Raw genomic sequence first — 20,106 nt, forward strand, 5'->3', positions numbered from 1 at the left:
TTTGTGAGTCACAAGAAACTATATTTAAAGGAATTCAAAGAGCAGGAAATTGCCCTACAGGTCTGGTGAACTTAGTTCAGGAGATTCAAATATTTGAAATCTCCAGGGATGTTAACTTCATGGTTAATGCATGTGCTTCTGTTTTATTTAGTACGAGTTTTGGTTTATGGTACGCAAATAACATTTTCATGACTCCTACAGATTTTGCTAAACCTATTTATGTTCTCAGGTAACACTGAATTACTGTAATAGAAGGAAATTGCACTTACTTGCCTTGAGCATTAGCAGTGCTTTGTCTGTTGCTGCATTTGGTCTTGTCCTGTAGCTGTAGCAGTCACTTTAAAACTTTTTGTTTGTATGGGAGTTGTGCACAGCAGGCAGACATACTTAAAAAATGGAAACCTGGATATTCAAACCACAAACCTGGAGCAGAAACAGTTACCCTAAACAGCTCTTCACTCTTTAAAAAAACAGAAAGGGAAAAGAAAGAGGCTTTTACCTGACCTTTTACTGCATCTTTTTTTTTCACATTAAATATATACCAGAGAATATATTTATGCAGTTTAATGTACTTTCCCTGTGCTTAAACCTTTGCAGTTGCTATCATTTGGCTAAGGAATCCTTTCTGCTTGATGGAAAAGCATGTCATTTTGCATTGTGATGCTGCTATCTTTGCAGAAGAAGAAAACAGTAAGACTTAGAAATCAGTTTTGCAGAGTGCAGCAAAATTGGTAAGAAAAGGTGTTAAAGAGTTCAGCTATGCCCTCGGAGTTTTTAAAATGGTTCAGGGAGTGAGTTTTCTTTGCTTCAGTTCTATCAAACAGATCTTGACCCTGAGACAATAAGAGTGTTCCTTCCACCTGTAAAAGCTGCAACTGTCAACAGGGTGAGGGTGCCACACTGTCACCCTTCATGTCTTATATTGTTTGAAATTAGTATGTAAGTAACTGAGGGAAATCCCTTCACTCTCATTCTCTTCCCACCATGTCTTGGCCACCATTTTACCTCCCTATGAATTGCATTGCCTTTCCAAGAAGTTCCTTACTTTTTTTCCACAGGCTTTCTGCAGCAGTAACCCCAGCCCCAGGTAGAAATAGCTTTGTTAATCCAATGCAACTCCATCCACACACAAACACCTCGAAACAAAATCACGTTGCTTGCTGGCAAGGGTCAGTTGTAGCAGTTGTCTTTGAAACTGTAGAGGCAGGAGAGATGGAGCTTTGGGCTGCAGCTCAGGCGTATGTGCTTGTCATCTGCAAATCATCTGCCCTCCATAGCCTGAGCCATTTGTCCTGTGGCCAAAGACCCCAAGGGAGCAATTCAAAGTACACGATTCCTTGATAGGAAATAACCAGTGAACCCTCAGTTCAGTGTACAGGGTGTGTTGGTGTTCTGTGTGCATCTGTGTAATGAGAATGGCTGACGTGAAGTTCTTGAGACAAAAAGTGGCTACCTAGAGCAAAAAGAGGAAGCAAAGTTGTTTTGGCAAAGACTGGAGAAGCAGCACTGCATGGCTGGCTGTCCTTCAGCTGGCAGACAAACAGGAGGGAATTAAGGAAACGAGTGGCATGTAGTTGTTCAGTGCAGTAGTGCTAAAGGGACAGCACTGTCCCCCTGTCCTAATCCCATTCATCTGAGATGAGTGTTTCTCTGACTTCAGTGGTGGAGTGTTCCCCGCCAAGTTTCACATGTGGTTTTTATTCAGATTTCTTACCCAGATGTTTTCATTTCAGGTCTTAGAAAAATGTTAGAAGCAGGTTAAATATGGTACAGAGGCTCTTGTGTTTATTGTGTGATTCATGAGTTTATTTCAGAAACCCGCAGTCATGTATCCTGACACGCTCAAATGTTTTACTTCAAATAAAGTGATAGCACTGTGGATAATAGTTACACTGTTGAATGTGTAATAAAGACAAAATTCTCCTGCATGAATTAAAAATTTCTCTGTCTCATTTTTAATCCTCACACAGTGAAGTAAAGCTGACAGTAGCTTCTTTCCTGTCTGACCGAGTTGTAGATGAAATCCTAGATGCACTTTCCCATTGTCATCACAAACTGGTGAGTATTTGCCTGACTGATATTTGAATATGCCGGGCATCTTAACAATGCCATTTACTTCGGTTTCTCCTTAGCACAGCTTGATTTTGAAATTGCTTTTATTTTCATTGGCATCATTGACATAATTTGAAATATGATCATGGGATTCTTGCCTCTATGTTTTAAGGAAGGTGCAACCTTAGAAGATGTTGCTTTACATTTTTGTCCTATTACCTTTTGCACTATTGTCAGATCTAAAACTAAAAATTCCATCAGGATGCAGCATTGAGTCATTAGTTAAGGACAGTACCAGTACTTGTCCTGATGAGATGGTAAAGGTTGGTAGCTCATGAAATGAGAGGTGAAATTTCATTCTTTAGGGGAGGGACTGCTGAGACCTTGCGCCCAGAAGGGGTAAGTCTTGAGACTGCCTCAGAAATGTAGGTATCAAGTTTGAAGAGAAAAGAGTAGAAACATAGGAAACACTGTTATTTGCAAGTGCTGAGCTGTCAGGAGGCACAGTTAAATAAAGAGCTGTGTATCCATAGAAAAACATTTTTACTTCTAATGCAGTGAGCCTCTTAAGGAGAATCCAGTACTGTTTTTTTAAAGAAGCCAGTGGGTGGTCATTCTCCTGATTGAAATGGCTCTTCATTTCTAATTGAAATTGCTTTGGCTTCAGCTTGCAGCTGTGAATTTTTTCAGATGCTTTTCCCCACAAGATAGGGGAACCATATATGTTTCTCTTTATTTCCTCTCTATAGAAGTTCTCATACACAGAAAAAAAAAAAAATCACTCTCCCCATCCCCACTTTTATTTTCCTTTTAAAATAAATTAAAAGACTGGGTTATTTGAGGGTGTGTCGTCATGATACAGAGCAGCATTGTGTAAAGATACAACCTGTGGTCTCAGGAGCTATGCAGCAGCATCAGCCTGCTGTGTGAGTGGCCACGTTAATTAGCTCCAGCGGGTCCTGGAGCAGGCTCAGCTGGCAGGAGCAGTGGGCTGTCTCTGTCCAGAGGTGTTGCACAACACACTAAGTCATTTTCTCCAGCCTTGTGAGTCACTTCAGGAACAGTCCTCTGCACTTTCTCCAGCTGTTTTAAAAGCCTCTTTTAAAATTATGGTCCCCAGAACCAGACAGACCATTCCAATGCTTTAGCTGTCACTGTATGTGGCACTGAAATTGTTTTTCTCCTCATATTCTTTACTCCTTGTGTTTACATAGCCAAGGAGGTAAGAATTTCTTCCTTTTGATAGTGTTTCAGTTACAGATAATTTTCAGGACTCAGTTTGCTAGATCTCCCTCCCAGTAATGGCTTCTGGACACTTGACACTTGCCGCTTTTCAGGATTGTGTCCATAGCTAATTGCCAGTGCTCTTAGTTCCTAAGGAAAGATAGTATGTACATTTGATTTGAGTTGATTTGTGACCCATTTGGGCCTGCATTAGAAATGTGTCCCTTTCCCTGTTTAACTCTCCTATGTTTCTGTTAGCTGCAGGTTATTTCAGATGGTATATCACTGATGAAAACATTGACGAGTATGGATCTCAAAAAGGCTGGTAGAGGAACTCCCATCTAATTTGTTAGTGTTAATCTTCAACTGACAGCTGCAATCTGAGAGCTGGCAGCTAGCTCTTAATACAGAAAAAGTTAAATGCACTGGTATAGTTCTGTGCCAGCTCCTTAAATTGGAGTGTCATGTACTACTGATTCAGCCACCTACAAGTATCTGTGTATGTTGTATTGACACAGTAGTGTTTGAGGCAAATTTGAAAAATAAACCTTGTTCGACAAGACCTGAGTTTGCCCAATGTGATGATGACTAGCATTAATTATTATTCTAGCCGTTTTAGTGTGATTAAAGATAAATCCATAAAGGTTTCCAGTGACTTTTTTTCTGAAGTAGAAACTAGGCTAAGTGAGCTATAATTGACTCAGGTCATCTGCTTACCCTTTTTGTTCAACAAAACTGCAATCCACTGGTTGTCCGGGGTCATGTGGATGTTAAACGGTGGACTGCAGCTCCTCCCTACCTGCCTCCTTGAAGGCATTTGTGACTAAGTCATTTGGGCTAGCTGATCTTCAAATAGTTGCTTTTAATATATATTATTCAATATTCCCTTTAGTTATCAACAGAACTAGAAAATATTTCATCATTTTCCTGACAACATGAACCTACTCCATTCCAAGTACAATCCAGGGTGGTTTATATAACATTCTCTATGTTCTTAGTAACAGTTTTTGCTATGCAGATCTAGAAATGAATTTTATTATTGTTAAGACTTTTTCCTCTTTGATATTTAAAAAAATATATATCTTATCCCATAGATCTGTCAGTGATGAATTCTTTTCAGTTATGATAACCCCTACCTATTTCTTCAGAGAAACAGAATTGAGGTATTTAAAAAAGTTGTCCTGTGTTTTGAACAGCGAGTGATAACATTTTGGTTATGTAATTATTATGATAGTTGTTCACAGAAATTGTATTTGTCCTTGTTTGGTTTATTTTTTTTTTTTTTTAAAAAAAAGGGTTCAGGTCGAAGCGTCTCTTCCACCTCTTTATTTTCTTTATGATAAAGACAGGACAAATGCTGAGGAACCTCCATAATACTGTTATAACTAAAAAGTAGCATGGCTTTTTATGTGACCTTTTACCTTTTCTTTTTTCATGTTAGACTTTCTCCCTTTTTTCTTAGAATGTGTGATGAAAGGGGTTTTCCATCCAAAAAAAGAGGGTGGGGATGGGGAAACCCAAACACAAACAAACCCTGTGTGAAGATTAACACACACAACTGAGCTTTGCTTTTGTAATTGGTCATCTAGGATCAGTGATCACTTCAGTCATGTAAGCTTTCTGGTTGGGTTTGGTTTGCCTTTTTTTAGCAGTTTGATTGATGTATTCCTGTCTTTATCCTTGACTCCAGGCTGACCATTTGACTAGACGTGGCAAACCGCTTCCACAGCAGGAATCGCTGGAAATTGAGTTAGCTGAAGAAAAACCAACTAAACGCTCTGTCATCACAGTTGAGGAGTTGACAGAGATAGAACGTTTGGAGGACCTGGATACTTGTATGGTAAGACACATTCCTCAGCCCATTTAGTTAAGCATGCAAATAACTGGAAGAAAAATGTTTTTCAAAATGTCATTTGGCAATTTCATGGTATCAGGAAACTGATTAGGAATTGGCTTCTAGGAGAAATAAATCCTAGCTCGAGTTGCATATTGCTGTTCAGCAAAGGAAAAGCTTTTTCCTATTCTTTTCTTCTCCTTTCCTGGTACCTCCTCAAGAGCCTTTCCCTTGCATACATTGCTACAATCAAGCTAATACAATAAACGTCTCTTCCACTGGCCACAGTTGCACAGAGGCTCAGTTGTAGTAATAAATTAGACCATACTGTCCTTTGACAACATGCCGCTTTCTGCCTTTGTCTTCATTCTACTTGACATGGATTCCTCTGAGCCATGACAAAAAAATGCTTCTGCCTGGAAGCGACGTTACTGACCATGGACAGAAGTTTATTTATTTATTTATTTATTTTTTAAATCAGATTTTGAATGTATGGAGGAAGTCTTAAAACCTTGAACTGGGCTGCAGGTGATCCTAGAGGGCAAGCTTCAAACTTAGGAGTATGAGTTTGGGTAAAAATGCTGAACACAAATCATTGTAGTGCCTTGTAAAATTCTGTGTGTGACTTTTTATAATAAAAGATGGCTCTGTGCCATGTCATGATTCTTTACAAGATGTAAATCCACAGAATTACGAATAAATATGTTGCTGTTTTCAACCCCAGATCCCCCTCTGCCCAGCTCAGTCCATTTAGGAACTCTACTGTGGACAGGAATTTGGGGAGTGCTTCTGTATCACAAATTAGTCGATCTAATAGGTGGTCACTGATGCAAGGGATGGGCTTTCTCCTCTGCCCTCCTGCTTGGCTCTTTGGCAGTGTGCTTTCACAGGAAACTAAACTGGCAGAAAAATTGATTGCATCGTTTTGTAGAAGAGGTTTTGTTGATTCAGCTCCCTGAACAGACTTACTGCAGAGTCAGACAAGTACAGTCAAGAGAAGGGACAGCAGGGTTGCTCCTTTCTGCGGCAGCTATCTGTTGGTCTCACTTAGCTATAAAACAAAAACATACCTTCACTGGAAATAAGAGCTTAAAATAGTTCTCTCTGGCTTCCAAATCTCCTTCACCAGAATTTGGTTTGATGCAATATTTTATCTGAATTTTCTGAACATCACAAATCCCTGTGAGGCATGTGGTGTTGGTGGCATCATCTGGCTCATCACTGGTACTGTGAAGTTCTAGAAGCCTTCCGCAGCCAACATTCAGTAATCATTTTGAGCCCTAAATCTTACAGTAGAGAGACATCCCAGTAAAGTATGTGGCATCTGAACCCTGTACCTGCAAGTTAGTTTTTGTGTGCTGGCATCATATATAGAAACACAAGCTAAGTGCTCGTTTTGACACTGCACCCTCCCCCTTTAAATTTATTCTTGCAGCCTCTTAAGAATAATAATACTGGAAATTTTAAAAATATCTCCTGTCTTCATCTCATATCACCATGGTTATATGAAAGGATCATATCACTGTGCTGTTATCTTTCATTTTGGTCATACTAAAATAACGAAGTGTGATGATGCTTACTCTCCTTGAAAGATGTGTTGGATGCTAACTGTACTTCAGAACTGTTTGTGTCTCTCTTCATTCACCCTCATATTGCACAGAAATTCAGATACCTTTTGTGACCCAGATTCTCATCAATATCTAATTTCTGAAGAGAATGAAGCATCAAATAGATACAAGGCAGTAATTTTAGTCAGAGCTAAAGAATCCATTTATTAAAAGCTATAATCCATTTTTAAGAGCAGCTTTTTGCATCCTGGGTGCAAGTGATATTGGTTGCTGTTGTAAAATATATAGATAAATAGATAGCCCTAAGAGGCTGAATAATACAGGGATTTTTACTGAGCTAGTGTTCTCACTGAGTTTTTTGCAAGTAAAAGCATCTTATGGATTTCTTGCATCTTCTGGGTGGAGTTAGTAACTTAAAAGAGAGCATTTTCCAAGTGATGTATTTTAGCTATGGGAAAGTAGCCAAGAAAACCCATATTTCAGATACTGTCGTGGAAAAATTAACCTGATTTGTGGCAGCTTTGAAGTGTTTTATAGGTATTTGCATGAAAATGAGGAACCTTCTGAAAGGGACGTTATTGAATGCTTTGTAAGCTGGTCAGTGCAGAAAACAGATAAGTTGCTGAAAGGTTTTACTAGAAAGAGAAGCATATGGTTTTATGAACTATAATTATGAACCTAATTTCCTTTGATTATTTTTAATCTAAAATGAGAAATAACTTTTTAGATCCCACTTCCAAAATTACATTAGTCCAGAACACTGTCTTGTTTGGCCATTGGAAATCCCTAAGCATTACAAAGTGTGATGATAAAACAGATCTTAGCCTTGTGAATACATGATGTACCTGGCTGTGTGTTCTGCAAATCTCAAAACTGAAACATTGAGTTGCAGCTTGGTGTTGTGCATGTTTGGGAGCCTAATCTCCTGTTTCCAAAAGAATATGGATGTGCTGAGGGTGATCATGTGGCTGGGATGCCAGGAAAAACTTGCCTATTCAAAGCCCTGTCTATCAGTTTGCTTCAGTTAGTTGTCAAGATGTCTGGGGAAGAAGAGATTTTGGTCTTAGAGGAGAAGCACTGAGCTTGGACCACCATTTTCCAGAAGCTGTTTTTTATCATTTGCAAAACTGGATTAATTTTGCAAACCCCTTACCCTCAGCAAGTCTGCTCTCTTTGTTCTTGTTTTCTTTGGCAAGCCTATCAAGGATAAGTATTCTGGCTGAGGCAATGTACACCATGGCGTGGTGGTGTTATTCACAAGCCTCCCTTGAAGCTGATTTGAACAATGTGGGGAAAAACTGGATCCAGGTTCAGTTTTGACTCTCTGATTACAGATAGTTATATAGCACTGAAGCTAGGTGAATGACTATGTGCGAGGTAGATGTATTTTTTATAAAATGGCTATGAGCGATTTGTTCTTGTGTGTGGACTGAAAGGGGAAGACAGGAAGGTTTATTTACAAAACTTGGACTGGCATGGTAGGGATCTGAAACCCCGCAGTGCTGATGATGGAGCAAACAAACGGGCACTGGTCTGTCTCCCAGCCTGCCTACCTAGGCTCAAGCAAGGTGCAGGGTGGCTGTGGCTGGGAGGGTTTCCCTGCCACGGTAGGGAGCTGCCATCCATCCGCTTTGAAGTTTGATATATATGAACAACGTGGACAAGACAGAATGAAATATCACAAATGGGCCCATGAAATGGGCTGCTGAAAAACAGACTTTTAAATGTTATGTCCAGTACTTTTTTGTTGTGGGAATTAGGACTTACCAAATACCAAACTGTGCAGTGAAATCTTATTAGCTTAAACTTAGGATATGATTCTCACCCAGCTTTTAACAGTGGCCTGAGAGCCCATAACATGAAAGATTTGTCAGTCATACGAGGATTTGCTGGTCTGTTAAATGAGTTCTGACAAACACTGGGAGCATTTGGTCCAGCATAGGGTGTGATTATGGACCCAAAAGCTTCTGATCTGCCTGAGCTGTAGTACAGTAAATTGATATGCTTCCCTAATCTACAGTTGTCTTAGTTGTTTACCTTTAATTAGAGCTGCATTGATGGTAATGTCGTTAGATAAAAGTTGCGTGCAAATAAGATGGAAATAAGAGCCTTTATACAGAAAATTACTTACTGTTCCCAGATTAAAGGAAAAAATTTGGCCTGCTTTTTAAAGCTTAGAATCAGTCATGAATTAATGTCATAAAATAGTACAGTTTTTCTAAATTTTTCTGTACATATATGACAAGTTTGACACATTTTAAACTAATGCATGCATTTAAAAAGTAACTTTAAAGCACCATTTTTTACTGAGATTGAATATAATGTATCTTGTTATGTATGATAGTATAGGTTGAATACTAACTGATTTAATTTTGCATAACGCTTCTAATTGTACTTTATTATTCTTTCATAGCCATTAGTTTTTTGCAGAAATAAGAGATACTAGATAGTGCTCAATTCCCCACCAAAAGGTAATGGAGCATCTTTGTTACATTGTCTTTAATAGTTACATTCCAAAGCTTTTTATTTAGCTATTTGAATGTTAGTTTGGCTTCCAGAATACTAAAAGGAGATCACCATAGTTGAGCCACTATTCAAAGAAAAGTTTTGAGAGAAATAGCTTTTTTATTAGAAATCCATGTACTCATAATCTTTAAACTATCCATTTCAGCAATATAATTTTATTAACGTAGATAGTAACAAGCATGCAGCCAGGATAAGTATGTTTGCAGAGCAAAGCAGAGTTTGTTTGCATTATGAAGAGGTATGATACGGAACTGTTTGAAACATAAAGAAATTGTAGGTTGTAATACACGTGTCTGCTTATAAATCTTCTTCAAAGCATTTCAGTGTAAGATTGAAATGCTTGGATGGTAAATTATATGTTTGCAAAAATGCTTATAGCTAATAGAAAAGGACTGCCTGTGTTGAATACTGAATCTTAGTCATTTCTCATCTATTTCTAATTTTAACCATAGAGATGTTTCTGTGACTTAACGGAGGAAAGTTGTTTTTTTTTTTTAAATAAATAATAAACCCATGAGCAATGTATGAATGTTTTAGTCATTATTGAACAATAGATTTCAGCTATTGTACAGTAGAGAAGAAAATCTGCAGGAATAGCAGAAGACTTGTAGATTGGTGGTATATGTTTTTTTTATATATGATATATATATCAGAATGTACTAACTAGCCATTGTCAAAGCTTTAGCAGATGAGTCCAGTGAAGACTTGGGAACTTGAGTGCCAGAAGACTAGGAGTGTATGGACCCTCAGTGTCTTCAGAGAAAAGGGAGTAATTGCACTCACTGCATGAGAATTAAATTTATTTTTTAAAAAAAGAAAACTCATAAAGCACCACCTGAAAGCTTTTCTCTCCCTACCCCCTCATCCAAAATAAATTAGAATTAAAACAACAGAAATCCCTTTAGTTCCTTTCACTGGAGGAAGGAGAAAGTAATGGTACAGGCTCACGTACATGTGCACTGATACTGTAGGAAGAAAAATTCAAGGAGGAATTCTCTGGTGTGCCCTGACGTACTACAGCATCTGATTCTTGTTCCTCTCTATTTGACTGTGGTAGAATTGTCTCAGGCATAGATAGCCAGCATTTTGGATGAAAGATTGAATATCTAGTGCAATAAAACCCCAGTTCTTGCTGGACTCCGTATGTTCTCCTGTGCTATAAATAAAGCTCTAGCTCTATGACTGGCTTAATCTAGCAAAAATCATTGTTCTTGCCGAGAAGAGCATTTCCACTTTCCCCTGTACACAGCTCGCTCTCCTGCCCGCACCCTCACGCTTTTACTGTTCACACAGCCTCACTGCAAACCGGGTGTGAGAATTGATTCAGCTGAAAATTAAGCTTTTTATGGAAGACTTATTTCCCAGGTTAGTTTCCAGACTGACTAGTCCTCTGATTGAGTTCACAAAACAAATCCTAAGCAGCAGGAACAAGCAGGCAGGGATGAGGGCAAAGGCAGCAGCCTGGATGAATGCCGGATTAAATTGATTGTGACACTTCAGTTTCTCTCCTGTATGCATTAGCAGAAACGGGCTTTTGATGTGTAGTAAATACAGCACTGTGGGAAGCTAGGAATTGGCATTATGGTATGCGAGAGTATTCTTGGCTTCTGAAAAGGCTCCATCACAGGCATGTGAGCATATCTACTTCAGTGGGAGTCCAGTAAAACTTCTGACTCACCCTGAACTAGGACAGTTTATGAAAACATCACCAGGAGGGGCACAGCACAGTGCCATCATGCAGTGCTACGGCTGAGAAACTAAGAGACAAAGGGAGCTGGCATGATAGTTTTGCAGAACCTGTGAATATCTTGTTTATTTGCAAGTTCTGCGTTTTATACGTTAGCCTCACCATTATCATTATGATTACATTAATTTTAATTGTGAGTATTTGTTACCTTTCTTTTCCTGGGTTCCTTGATACATATAGTTTTGCAGCATCCTCACTGCCCTTAGAGGTCCTTATTCATGTTTATTCAATGCCTGTTACATGTATAGACTACAGACTTGTTCGGGCTCGTGAGGGATTACATGCTCCCAGCTGAAACACATTAAAAGAAACCTGGCTTTCAATGTATTTTTCCTGGTCTCTGAATGCAAGGAGGTGATGGATAATTGATGTATAGTATGTTTTTTTAAACCAGCTGAGGTTTCTTAATCAGAGTTCAAAGCTGTTTCTCATAATCTAGGGTATGTTATTGGCACAACATGAAGTAAATGAATGTAATAAACTGCTTCTAGTAACAGCACTACATGCTTGGTTAAGAAAAAAACGTAGTGCAAAACTGGAGGCTTTTCTGCTTAGATTAAAACAAGATTTGTGAAGTGCAGCTGCTGGGTATTCTGTTTGCGTGGTGGCATGAGGAGACTGAGACACGGACTCCTGAATCTGACCAGAAGACCCTTTATTAGTCCAAAACCCATGCTTATATATCCTCGTTCACTGTTCATGTGCAACATACTGAAATAGAATTGGTTAATCAATACTGTTCACGCACTTTTTGGCTACATATAATTGGTTAATTACTAAGCTACAAACACACTGAACTTCTTGCATTTTTTTTCTCTCTTCTTTCTTATCTCTGTGAGTTTCATGTTCTCAGCCAGCTGCTGAGACGTTGCATCGTGCATCCGCTCCGGCCTGGCTTCATATCCCGTTTATCTTCCAGGTGTTCAGCCAACCTTATCTTACTTTCTTCTTTAGCCTTCAAGGTCCTTCACAGGCATCACGGCCTCCAGCACTTGCCATAAAGCTCTCTACAGTGGCACTTCTGTATCAGGAGCTTGTCTTGCCATGATATTGGTGCTTTGTTTTGCCTTAATAGACTCAGATTTGTATTGGGGGTGGAGGGGAGGATGTGTAGGTGTGCGTTGACGCAGCAGGCAGCTAAATACCGCACGGCTGCTCACTCACTCCCCTCCAGTGAGATGGGGAAGAGAATCAGAAAAAAGGTAAAACTCATGTGTTGAGAGAAAGACAGTTTAAAAGGACAGAAAAGGAAAGGAAAATAATAATACTGATTAAAAAACTATAAGAAGCAAGTGATGCACAATACGGTTGCCCACCACCTGCTGACCCAATCCCCAGCCAGTCCCCGAGCAGTAGGACCCTTGCAGTTTAAGTCCTCCCAGTTTTATTGTTCATCATGATGTCATGTGGTACGGAATATCCCTTTGGCCAGTTTGTCAGCTGTCCTGGCTGTGTCCCCTCCCAGCTTCTTGCGTACCCCCAGCCTCCTCGCTGGCAGGGCAGTATGAGAAGCTTCAAGAGTCCTTGACTGCTCATCACCAACTAAAACATCAGTGTGTGATCAATGTTATTCTCATCCTAAATCCAAAACACAGCACTGTACCAGCTACTAGGAAGAAAATTAACCCAGCTGAAACCAGGATGGTAATTACATCCTTTGTGGCAGTAGTTGTCTTACGAGTTTCCATCATTTTATATCACATTATGAAAAAGCCACATTGAAAAGACAGTTCTGTAACAAAGCATTCATTGAAACCCTGGTCTCGAGAGTTTAGCTTCCCTAGATTGGTTTTTTGGAGGAAGTTTACTACTAAGAGGTTAGTCTGTGACAGAAAGGAAAGGTCTTGAAAGTGCAGCTCTGCAGTCTATAGGTAGTGCCAGGCCCAGCTTCTCGGTCCCACCATTTGCTGCTCTACTAGCAGGAATGTGCATGCCTAGGCTGCAGGCAGTCACCTTGGCAGGCACTAGCTAGCTGTTGCAAGCTGTAGTCTGCTGGTGGACACCTGTCCACCACTTGGAGAGAGAGATGACTGTCCCTACCTGGGTTTGCTCATCCTGCCAGCCAGCACTCACTCACCCATACAGCCAGCAGCAAGGATCACCCGAGCACTCACCTACCTCAGGTGAAGTTAACAGCTTATGAGGTGAAAGCCCCTTTGCATGGCCTCGATCAGGGGGCACTTGTGTGATCCCTTTTGACAGCAGAGCTGTGGAGTTGGTTGATGTTCAGCACAAATAGATACAGAATTCATCTTTCCACAGCCTCTGTTTGTAAGAACCTGCTCATTATTTCCCACAGCAGATTAGCAAGAGCTCCTTTGGAGGAGTTCTTGCCAAAATCTAGACTCCGTAACCTTTGGCAGAGGGACAACAGCAAACAACATGACAATAGCCTCTAATACTGCTGTTTCTGAAGCACACAACTCTCTGTTGAAGCCGTAATGCTTCTTGATTCAATTAGTAGCTGGCAAGTTAACCTTCTCAAGTGGTTGAGGAGTTTTCTGTATAGGTTGCATGGTCCTTTCTACTGCTTTTTGGTTCTTCCAGCATCTCAAATAAATAACTTGGCACAAGTTACCTATCTGTGTCGTGTGGGGAATTGTGTTTACTTTGATATCTAGAGAGCCTACTGAAAATAGCACATGCACGAGTCTGGCTCACTAAGAGTGCTTCGTGTTTCTCACTTCATCCAGAGGAACAGGAGGCTTGTGATATTTTGCTCTTCAAAATTGATACCTCATATTGCAGGGGTAAAGAATAGTTGTCCACTGGAAGAGGGGAGAGGAAGTCTGAGTTAGGGCAGGGAGTTATAGAGTACCATTAGATTTTGTTATATATTGTTAAGGTTACAATGAGCTGGGTTACTGAAGTCGGAACTTTAAAATAACTAACTCGAATCAAGTGTACATAGTGCCAAAAGGCTAGAAAACAGCTTCTGAGTAATAAGATCTCATTCCTACTACTATCACTGACAACTGCATCACACAATCCTATTCATAAATTTACCAGGCTTCCTCTTAAAACATCCTTCTCTGACTAGAGAACTTAGAGGTGAATAGATTTTTTTTTTTCTTCTGCTGTTATTCAGGTCAGCTAAAGCCTCATTGCAAAGTCATGGGTGTATCTCTGCAGTCAGGTCTTGCTTCATGTGAGTAAAGATCAAATTACTGTGAATTTTTGAGGTCAATAGTGACAGGATTGGAATATGATCTGAAACCAAAAACACTTAAACTGGTGAAAAAAACCTTCATAAGCAGATCATAAAGAAAACTTTTTAGTTTTTTAGGAATGAGCAGGATAGAAAGACAAAGTGATTGAAAAGTCAGGGTAGTTTCATTCCAAGCTAATCAGAACCTCTCTTTATCTTGTATGTTTTAGCTATGGGTCATTTCCAATACCACAGTATTTAGATACTCCAGGGGAAGTTTGTTTTCGTACTCTCTGAGAATTGCATAGTCCAGTGCCTTGTTGCCAGTCAGTACTTAATTCCATGCTTGTAGGTGAACAGTCCTGCTTTGCAGGGCAGGCATCTTCCTCTTCTTTCATGTTTTTTCTGTCCTTCCCAGGCTCATGTGCTGCCATGGCCATCTGACCAAGCAACATTAAATCCTGTATCATACTTAAGTGCTGGCATCCCAGAGACCAGCCTTTGAGTTTTGCCATTCTCTCTTGGGTAATTATGATTGACCTTTTCTATCAGTTTGTTTTAGAGAAGAAACTCAAATATACAAGTATTTCTGTTTACCATACAGACTCTTAGAATATTTGTGAGTTGCCTATCAAGATACCTCCTGTTTTTAATGAGCAATATCTTGATATAGTGGTTCCTGACAGGACTTAAAATTCAGAAGGTGGGGGGATGGGGTGGGGTTTAATGTTTAAATTCACAAAGCATGTCTCAAAGTGTCTGAAGGATATAAAGATTTACTGTGCATACTTGAAAGATGTGCGGAAAAAAACATCAACGAGAAAAGAGCAGCAGCTCAAGTATGCCTGGGTTTTCAAGGATAAAACCTCCCACCATAAGTCTGAGCAGAGAGGCTACTAGTCCACTTCCACGTCCAGGGTAAACTGTATCTAATTCACTGTCATGAGTCTCCCTGTAGCATTTCTCCTTTCAAATGTCACTGCTTCAGTGCAAGCAATGCATTGTTGGCCCCCAAAGGGTCTAATGATGGTGCAAAGATGACTGGCATTTTTTGCCTGGATGACTATTTATCTTTTTGGTAGCTGTTCACTTCAGGTTGTCAGAAGGAGGGAGAGATGCAGAATCATAGAACAGAGTCAGAATCATTTAGGTTGGAAAAGACCTTTGAGATCATCAAGTGCAACTATTAACCCAGGGCTGCCAAGTCCATCACTAATCCATGTCCTTCAGCCTACATCTATGTGGTTTTTTTAAACACTTTTAGGGATGGTGATTCCACCTCCCCCAGCAGCTTGTTCTAATGCTTGACCACCCTTTCAGGGAAGAATTTTTTCCTAATATCCAATCTAATCCTTCCCTGGTGCAACTTGAGACCATTTCCTCTTGTCCTGTCGCTTGTTACTGGGAGAAGAGACTGAACCCCCACCTGCCTACACCCTCCTTTCAGGTAGTTGTAGAGAGCAATAAGGTCTCCCCTGAGTCTCCTCCAAACTAAACGACCCCAGTTCCCTCAGCTGCTCCTCATGAGACTTGTGCTCCAGACCCTTCACCAGCTTCGCTGCCCTTCTCTGGACACGCTCCAGCACCTCCATGTCCCTCCTGCAGTGAGGGGCCCAGAACTGAACACGGGATTTGAGGTGGGGCCTCACCAGTGCCCAGTACAGGGGGACAATCACTGCCCTTGTCCTGCTGGCCACACTGTTTCAGATACAAGCCAGGATGCTATTGGCCTTCTTGGCCCCCTGGGCACACTGCTGGCTCGTGTTCAGCCGGCTGTCCACCCCCACCCCCAGGTCCTTTCCCCCCAGGCAGCTTTCCAGCCACCCTTCCCCAAGCCTGTAGCATTGCGTGGAGTTGTTGTGACCCAAGTACAGGACCCAGCACTTCTCCTTGTTGAACCTCACACAACTGGCCTTGGCCCATCGGTCCAGCCTGTCCAGATCCCTCTGCAGACCCTCCTGCCCTCAAGCAGGTCAATGCTCCCCTCCAGCTTGGTGTCGCCTGCAAACTTACTGAGGATGTGCTCAGTCCCCTTATCCAGATCGTTGTTGTTCAGAAGTTGTTTTGGTTCTCAGTCCTGGGAAGCTGTAGGGTAGGCAGATACAACAGTTCCCATTCATAAAATCATAGATGGGTTTTGTTGGAATGGAACTTTAAAGATCATCAAGTCCACACCGTGAGCAGGGACATCTTTCCCTAGATTTGGCTGCCCAGAGCTCTGTCCCACCTGACTTTAAACATTTCTGTTCAGGAGGACCTTGCCTCAGATTTGCTTTAATGATGTTATTGCCCAGGGTGTCTGATACATACACTAGTTATCTGTAAGGAATGGCCTAAGATTATCATAAATGGCTGTCCACTACTCCATATTTTCTGAGTTCAAGAGATTTTTTCTTCTTACTGTATGGAAGTTCAGGTCACGAACAAAGTAACTTTTACATCAGTGTTTTCCAGCTGAAGGTAACAAACAACACAAGCAAACTGGTTGTGGTGGCTTAAAGAGATATTTTGTGCCATCTGACCTGCAGCAGGTCTCCATTCTACACTTAGTTTTTAACTAAAATAAATTAGTTGGAACCATCCTCTTTGTTCATCTTAAAGCTCAGCTGCTGTAGAAGATGCTGCTGTCCTCTTCATGAGTAAGTAGAAAACAGAACTGATGATACGCATAATTGCTTTTTGTTTTGCAGGTGACAGTTGCAGACAGAGTTCCTTGCAAGATACTCATTCAGAACATGAAATAAAAATTCAGTTTAATAGTTTAAGGAACTACTTGGTTTAATTCATATATCTGGTTTTTTAGTCTTTGTAATAAAAGCTTTGGGTATTTATATGCAGGCATATTTATTAACAGGAATTATATGTGACTTGAAAGATGCAAGTGCAGAATTATTAATTAAAAGAGTATATTGAAATACTCTGATTATTTCAGAGTACATGAGCCACATCTTGGCACCACATCTCAGCAAGCAGAAAAGCAAAGGTTTCTTGGCTAGTAAAATGAAACGAGCTCAAGGGCAAATCTATTGAGCTTACCTTTCTGCAGTGCTACTCCTTTTCTTTCAGATAGGATAGCCGCACAAAGTAATTTTAAAGGTCAGGCTGGTTTAGATGAGACTAATTGAATTATTTCTGAACCACAAACCACAGCTTGTTCTCTAGAAATTCAGTTCTAGAGGAAGGGAAGGAAATAAGCAAACATACTCCTTAAATTCAGGTATGGATTATTTGCATGTCATATTTATGTACAATATTTATATGTAGTATTTCCATATAGAGGACAGAACTCTGACATACAAGGTCAGGTCTAGATCCTCTGCTGGCATAAAAATGCATAGCTGCTACATTTGGGGCAACTGTATCAACAAACAGCAGCCTTTTGCAGCTTGGCCTTGGTTTCTAAACAGTGTGTTAGTGGCTTTGCTCTCCTATCTCCTGTAAAATAACTCCATTAGCTGTCATGGGTTTTAGCATTGCCTTTAACTTTCCAAGGACAATAGCACTCAAGAGGGAGATTCTAAGGATGGTGATTCAGGTCACCATCACTGCTAGTGGGAAGTATGTAGCTGAATTTCTGCAAGCCATGCTGAGGGTTTTACCCTAGAAAACTTATTATGAAATCTTCACTGATTAAAGTAAGCAGTAGAAGCTTTCTGGTTTCTAAGGCTCTCTGTACAGATGGTGAGACGCCTGTGTGTCCAAAGATTCACATGCAAAAAGGCAAAGCTGGTCAATCGACTGCTTTATAAAAAATACCTGAAGATTTTTTAATTATTTTTTTTTTTAATGAGATGAGATGTGTGACATCTGTCAGAGATAGTTGGGAGACGAGAAGAAGCGTAGAAAGTGTCGGTGGACTGAAATGGTGTCATGGGAGATTTACAGGTCAGGATTCCTTACAGCAAAAGAAAACAGCAAGACTTGTGATAAAATGCCTTGTTTTCCTATGCCTCTTTCCTGTAAAGGCATACCCCACAAAATACATATAGCTGAAACAACTTAGTGCTGTTTTAAAACGTTCCGGAAGAATCCCTGAAAATATTTTTTCTGACACATTGTTGGCCCATTGTTATGATTCCCCAATCCAGTTTCTGGTTGTGTTTGGGTTGAATTTGGTTGAGGTTTTGGTTGTGGATTAGCATTTGCCTTTAGCCACGGCCCATGTACACTGGGAGACAAACCGCTTTAGTTTGCAGTTTTGCAGAGAGCAAACAAAGGGGAAGGGTTGTGTGGACTCATGGTCCATAGTACTTCCGGTGTCTGAAGACTGGCATTGGATTCCCTGTAGAGCAGCCAGACTCCTTGGGGACTTCAGGCAAGTCCCTTGGTCTTTGTTTTGCTTAATGTGCTTCCTTGTCTAACCTGTTGCCTCATGTGTGCCTCCCTCCTCACTCCCCACCCACAAGCTATTTAGCACCTTTTAACTTTTAAGCTGCTCCGTAGTCACACTTAATTAGGTGAGATCACTGAAGTGTGGAAGGTAGGAGTTGCCATGAGCCCTTGCTGGATCAGGGCTGTAGAGCGTAAACTTCCCCAAACCCTGGGATCGCTCCCTGCTGTATATGTATTGCGTTGCCCTTTGGTCCTAATCATGTTTCCAGCTGCTTGCATAATATAAATAACTTATCTGCCTATGCGTCAAATACACAGAACGTGCTGGAGTACTACCATGAATGCTGTCTGAAAGAGAAACCATGTTGCAGATTGATTTCTGAAGTGTGCTAGAGATTTGTTTTTAAGATGGTTTCTGTGTTTGAGGTGTTTCTCAATGGCTTGTGCAGTCTCTCCAGCAATCTCAGAGCAGCCCTAGTGAACAGCAGTATAGAAGACAGACAAGAGAGAACATGGTTTCAGGCAGGGGAATGGAGTAAAAGTGTATGTGTCTGTGGATAGCATACAAAAATGAGAGTGATGAGGAGGTTTGCCTGAATCGCTGTTAGCTGAGAACTCCTGAATAAAGCCAAAGTTTCTGAAGGTAAAAGAAAACTAAAATTAAAGAGAAAAAACCACGAACAAATGAGCAAAATCTCTGAGGAGAGTAGGAAAATCAAGGAGTGGAACTGTGTGCAAGAACACTGTTCTTGGTATTCAAGGATAGCCCATGGTATCTTTAAAACTTTCAGCTACAGTTAAAATTAGAAGTATGAACCATGATAACTGGATCATTATTGCTGAAAATGCCAAAGCATTGGAAAAACTGACCTTAATGTCCCTTCAACAATTAAATGATGCACTTCGTGTTATATGCAGACTGTTTTCACTGCTTATAATTAAAAAACAGTGCAATATCCACTTAAAAATGCAGCACTTTCTGGCTGAGAAGTTTAATCCAGACCATGACTATTGACTTCTGCCACAAACACTGCTAATACGTGCAGTTTTGTTATAGCAGCAGTTCCCATTCAACTTGAAGACAAAACCACACTTGTAATAATTGTTTTTTCTTACTCTAAATTGAGAAGTGTGACTGGTCATGTGCCACGCAGGAGATCTCTTGTGATGGGATATGGCGTTGCTTCATTTCATATGGTGGCTGTGCTGCTTCCTTTTTTTCTTTTCATTTTTTGAAGGGGAGGGGAAAGGTTATGCTTTATTAACGGAACAGCATTCTTCTAGTGTGCCAAAAGCGCCTCAAAGTCTGCACCTCTAAACCTCCTTATGTGAAGGAGAAATACCATTGCTTTGGATTAGGTTTATTTAAACCTCAGGGGAACAGACTTGCATCCCTTTTCATTCTTTCAAGAGAAGCTTTTTTTAAATTTATTTTCCTTGCTGTCATGCTTTCTACAACAAGCTGTCAATTTTTAATTCAGAAGCTTCCTTCAGACTAGGAAATAACAGCATTACAGTTTTTTCTTACTAGTGATGCCAACAAAATGAAAAACACACAGTACCCTGGGACAGCAGGTGGCAGGTTGGCACCTTTGATGAGTACCATATATTGGAAACAAACATCTGAAAACCTGAATTTGTCCCATTATAGATAAAACAAGAGAGATCGCATCCT

General features: G+C 40.4%; 1 protein-coding gene across 4 annotated transcripts in view; it reads left to right on the forward strand.

Moving 5' to 3' along the window:
• CARMIL1 (capping protein regulator and myosin 1 linker 1) overlaps positions 1-20,106 on the forward strand; it is a 238,573-nt gene that overhangs the window by 148,685 nt on the left and 69,782 nt on the right. For all 4 annotated transcript variants that reach the window (XM_037379588.1, XM_037379589.1, XM_037379590.1 and 1 more), the window contains 2 exons: positions 1,971-2,058; positions 4,967-5,116. In XM_037379588.1, coding sequence (XP_037235485.1) covers positions 1,971-2,058; positions 4,967-5,116 — 238 coding nt within the window. The remainder of the gene's footprint in view (positions 1-1,970; positions 2,059-4,966; positions 5,117-20,106) is intronic.

This window comes from Falco rusticolus, chromosome 3, assembly GCF_015220075.1.
Source record: "Falco rusticolus isolate bFalRus1 chromosome 3, bFalRus1.pri, whole genome shotgun sequence".
Taxonomy (NCBI): domain Eukaryota; kingdom Metazoa; phylum Chordata; class Aves; order Falconiformes; family Falconidae; genus Falco; species Falco rusticolus.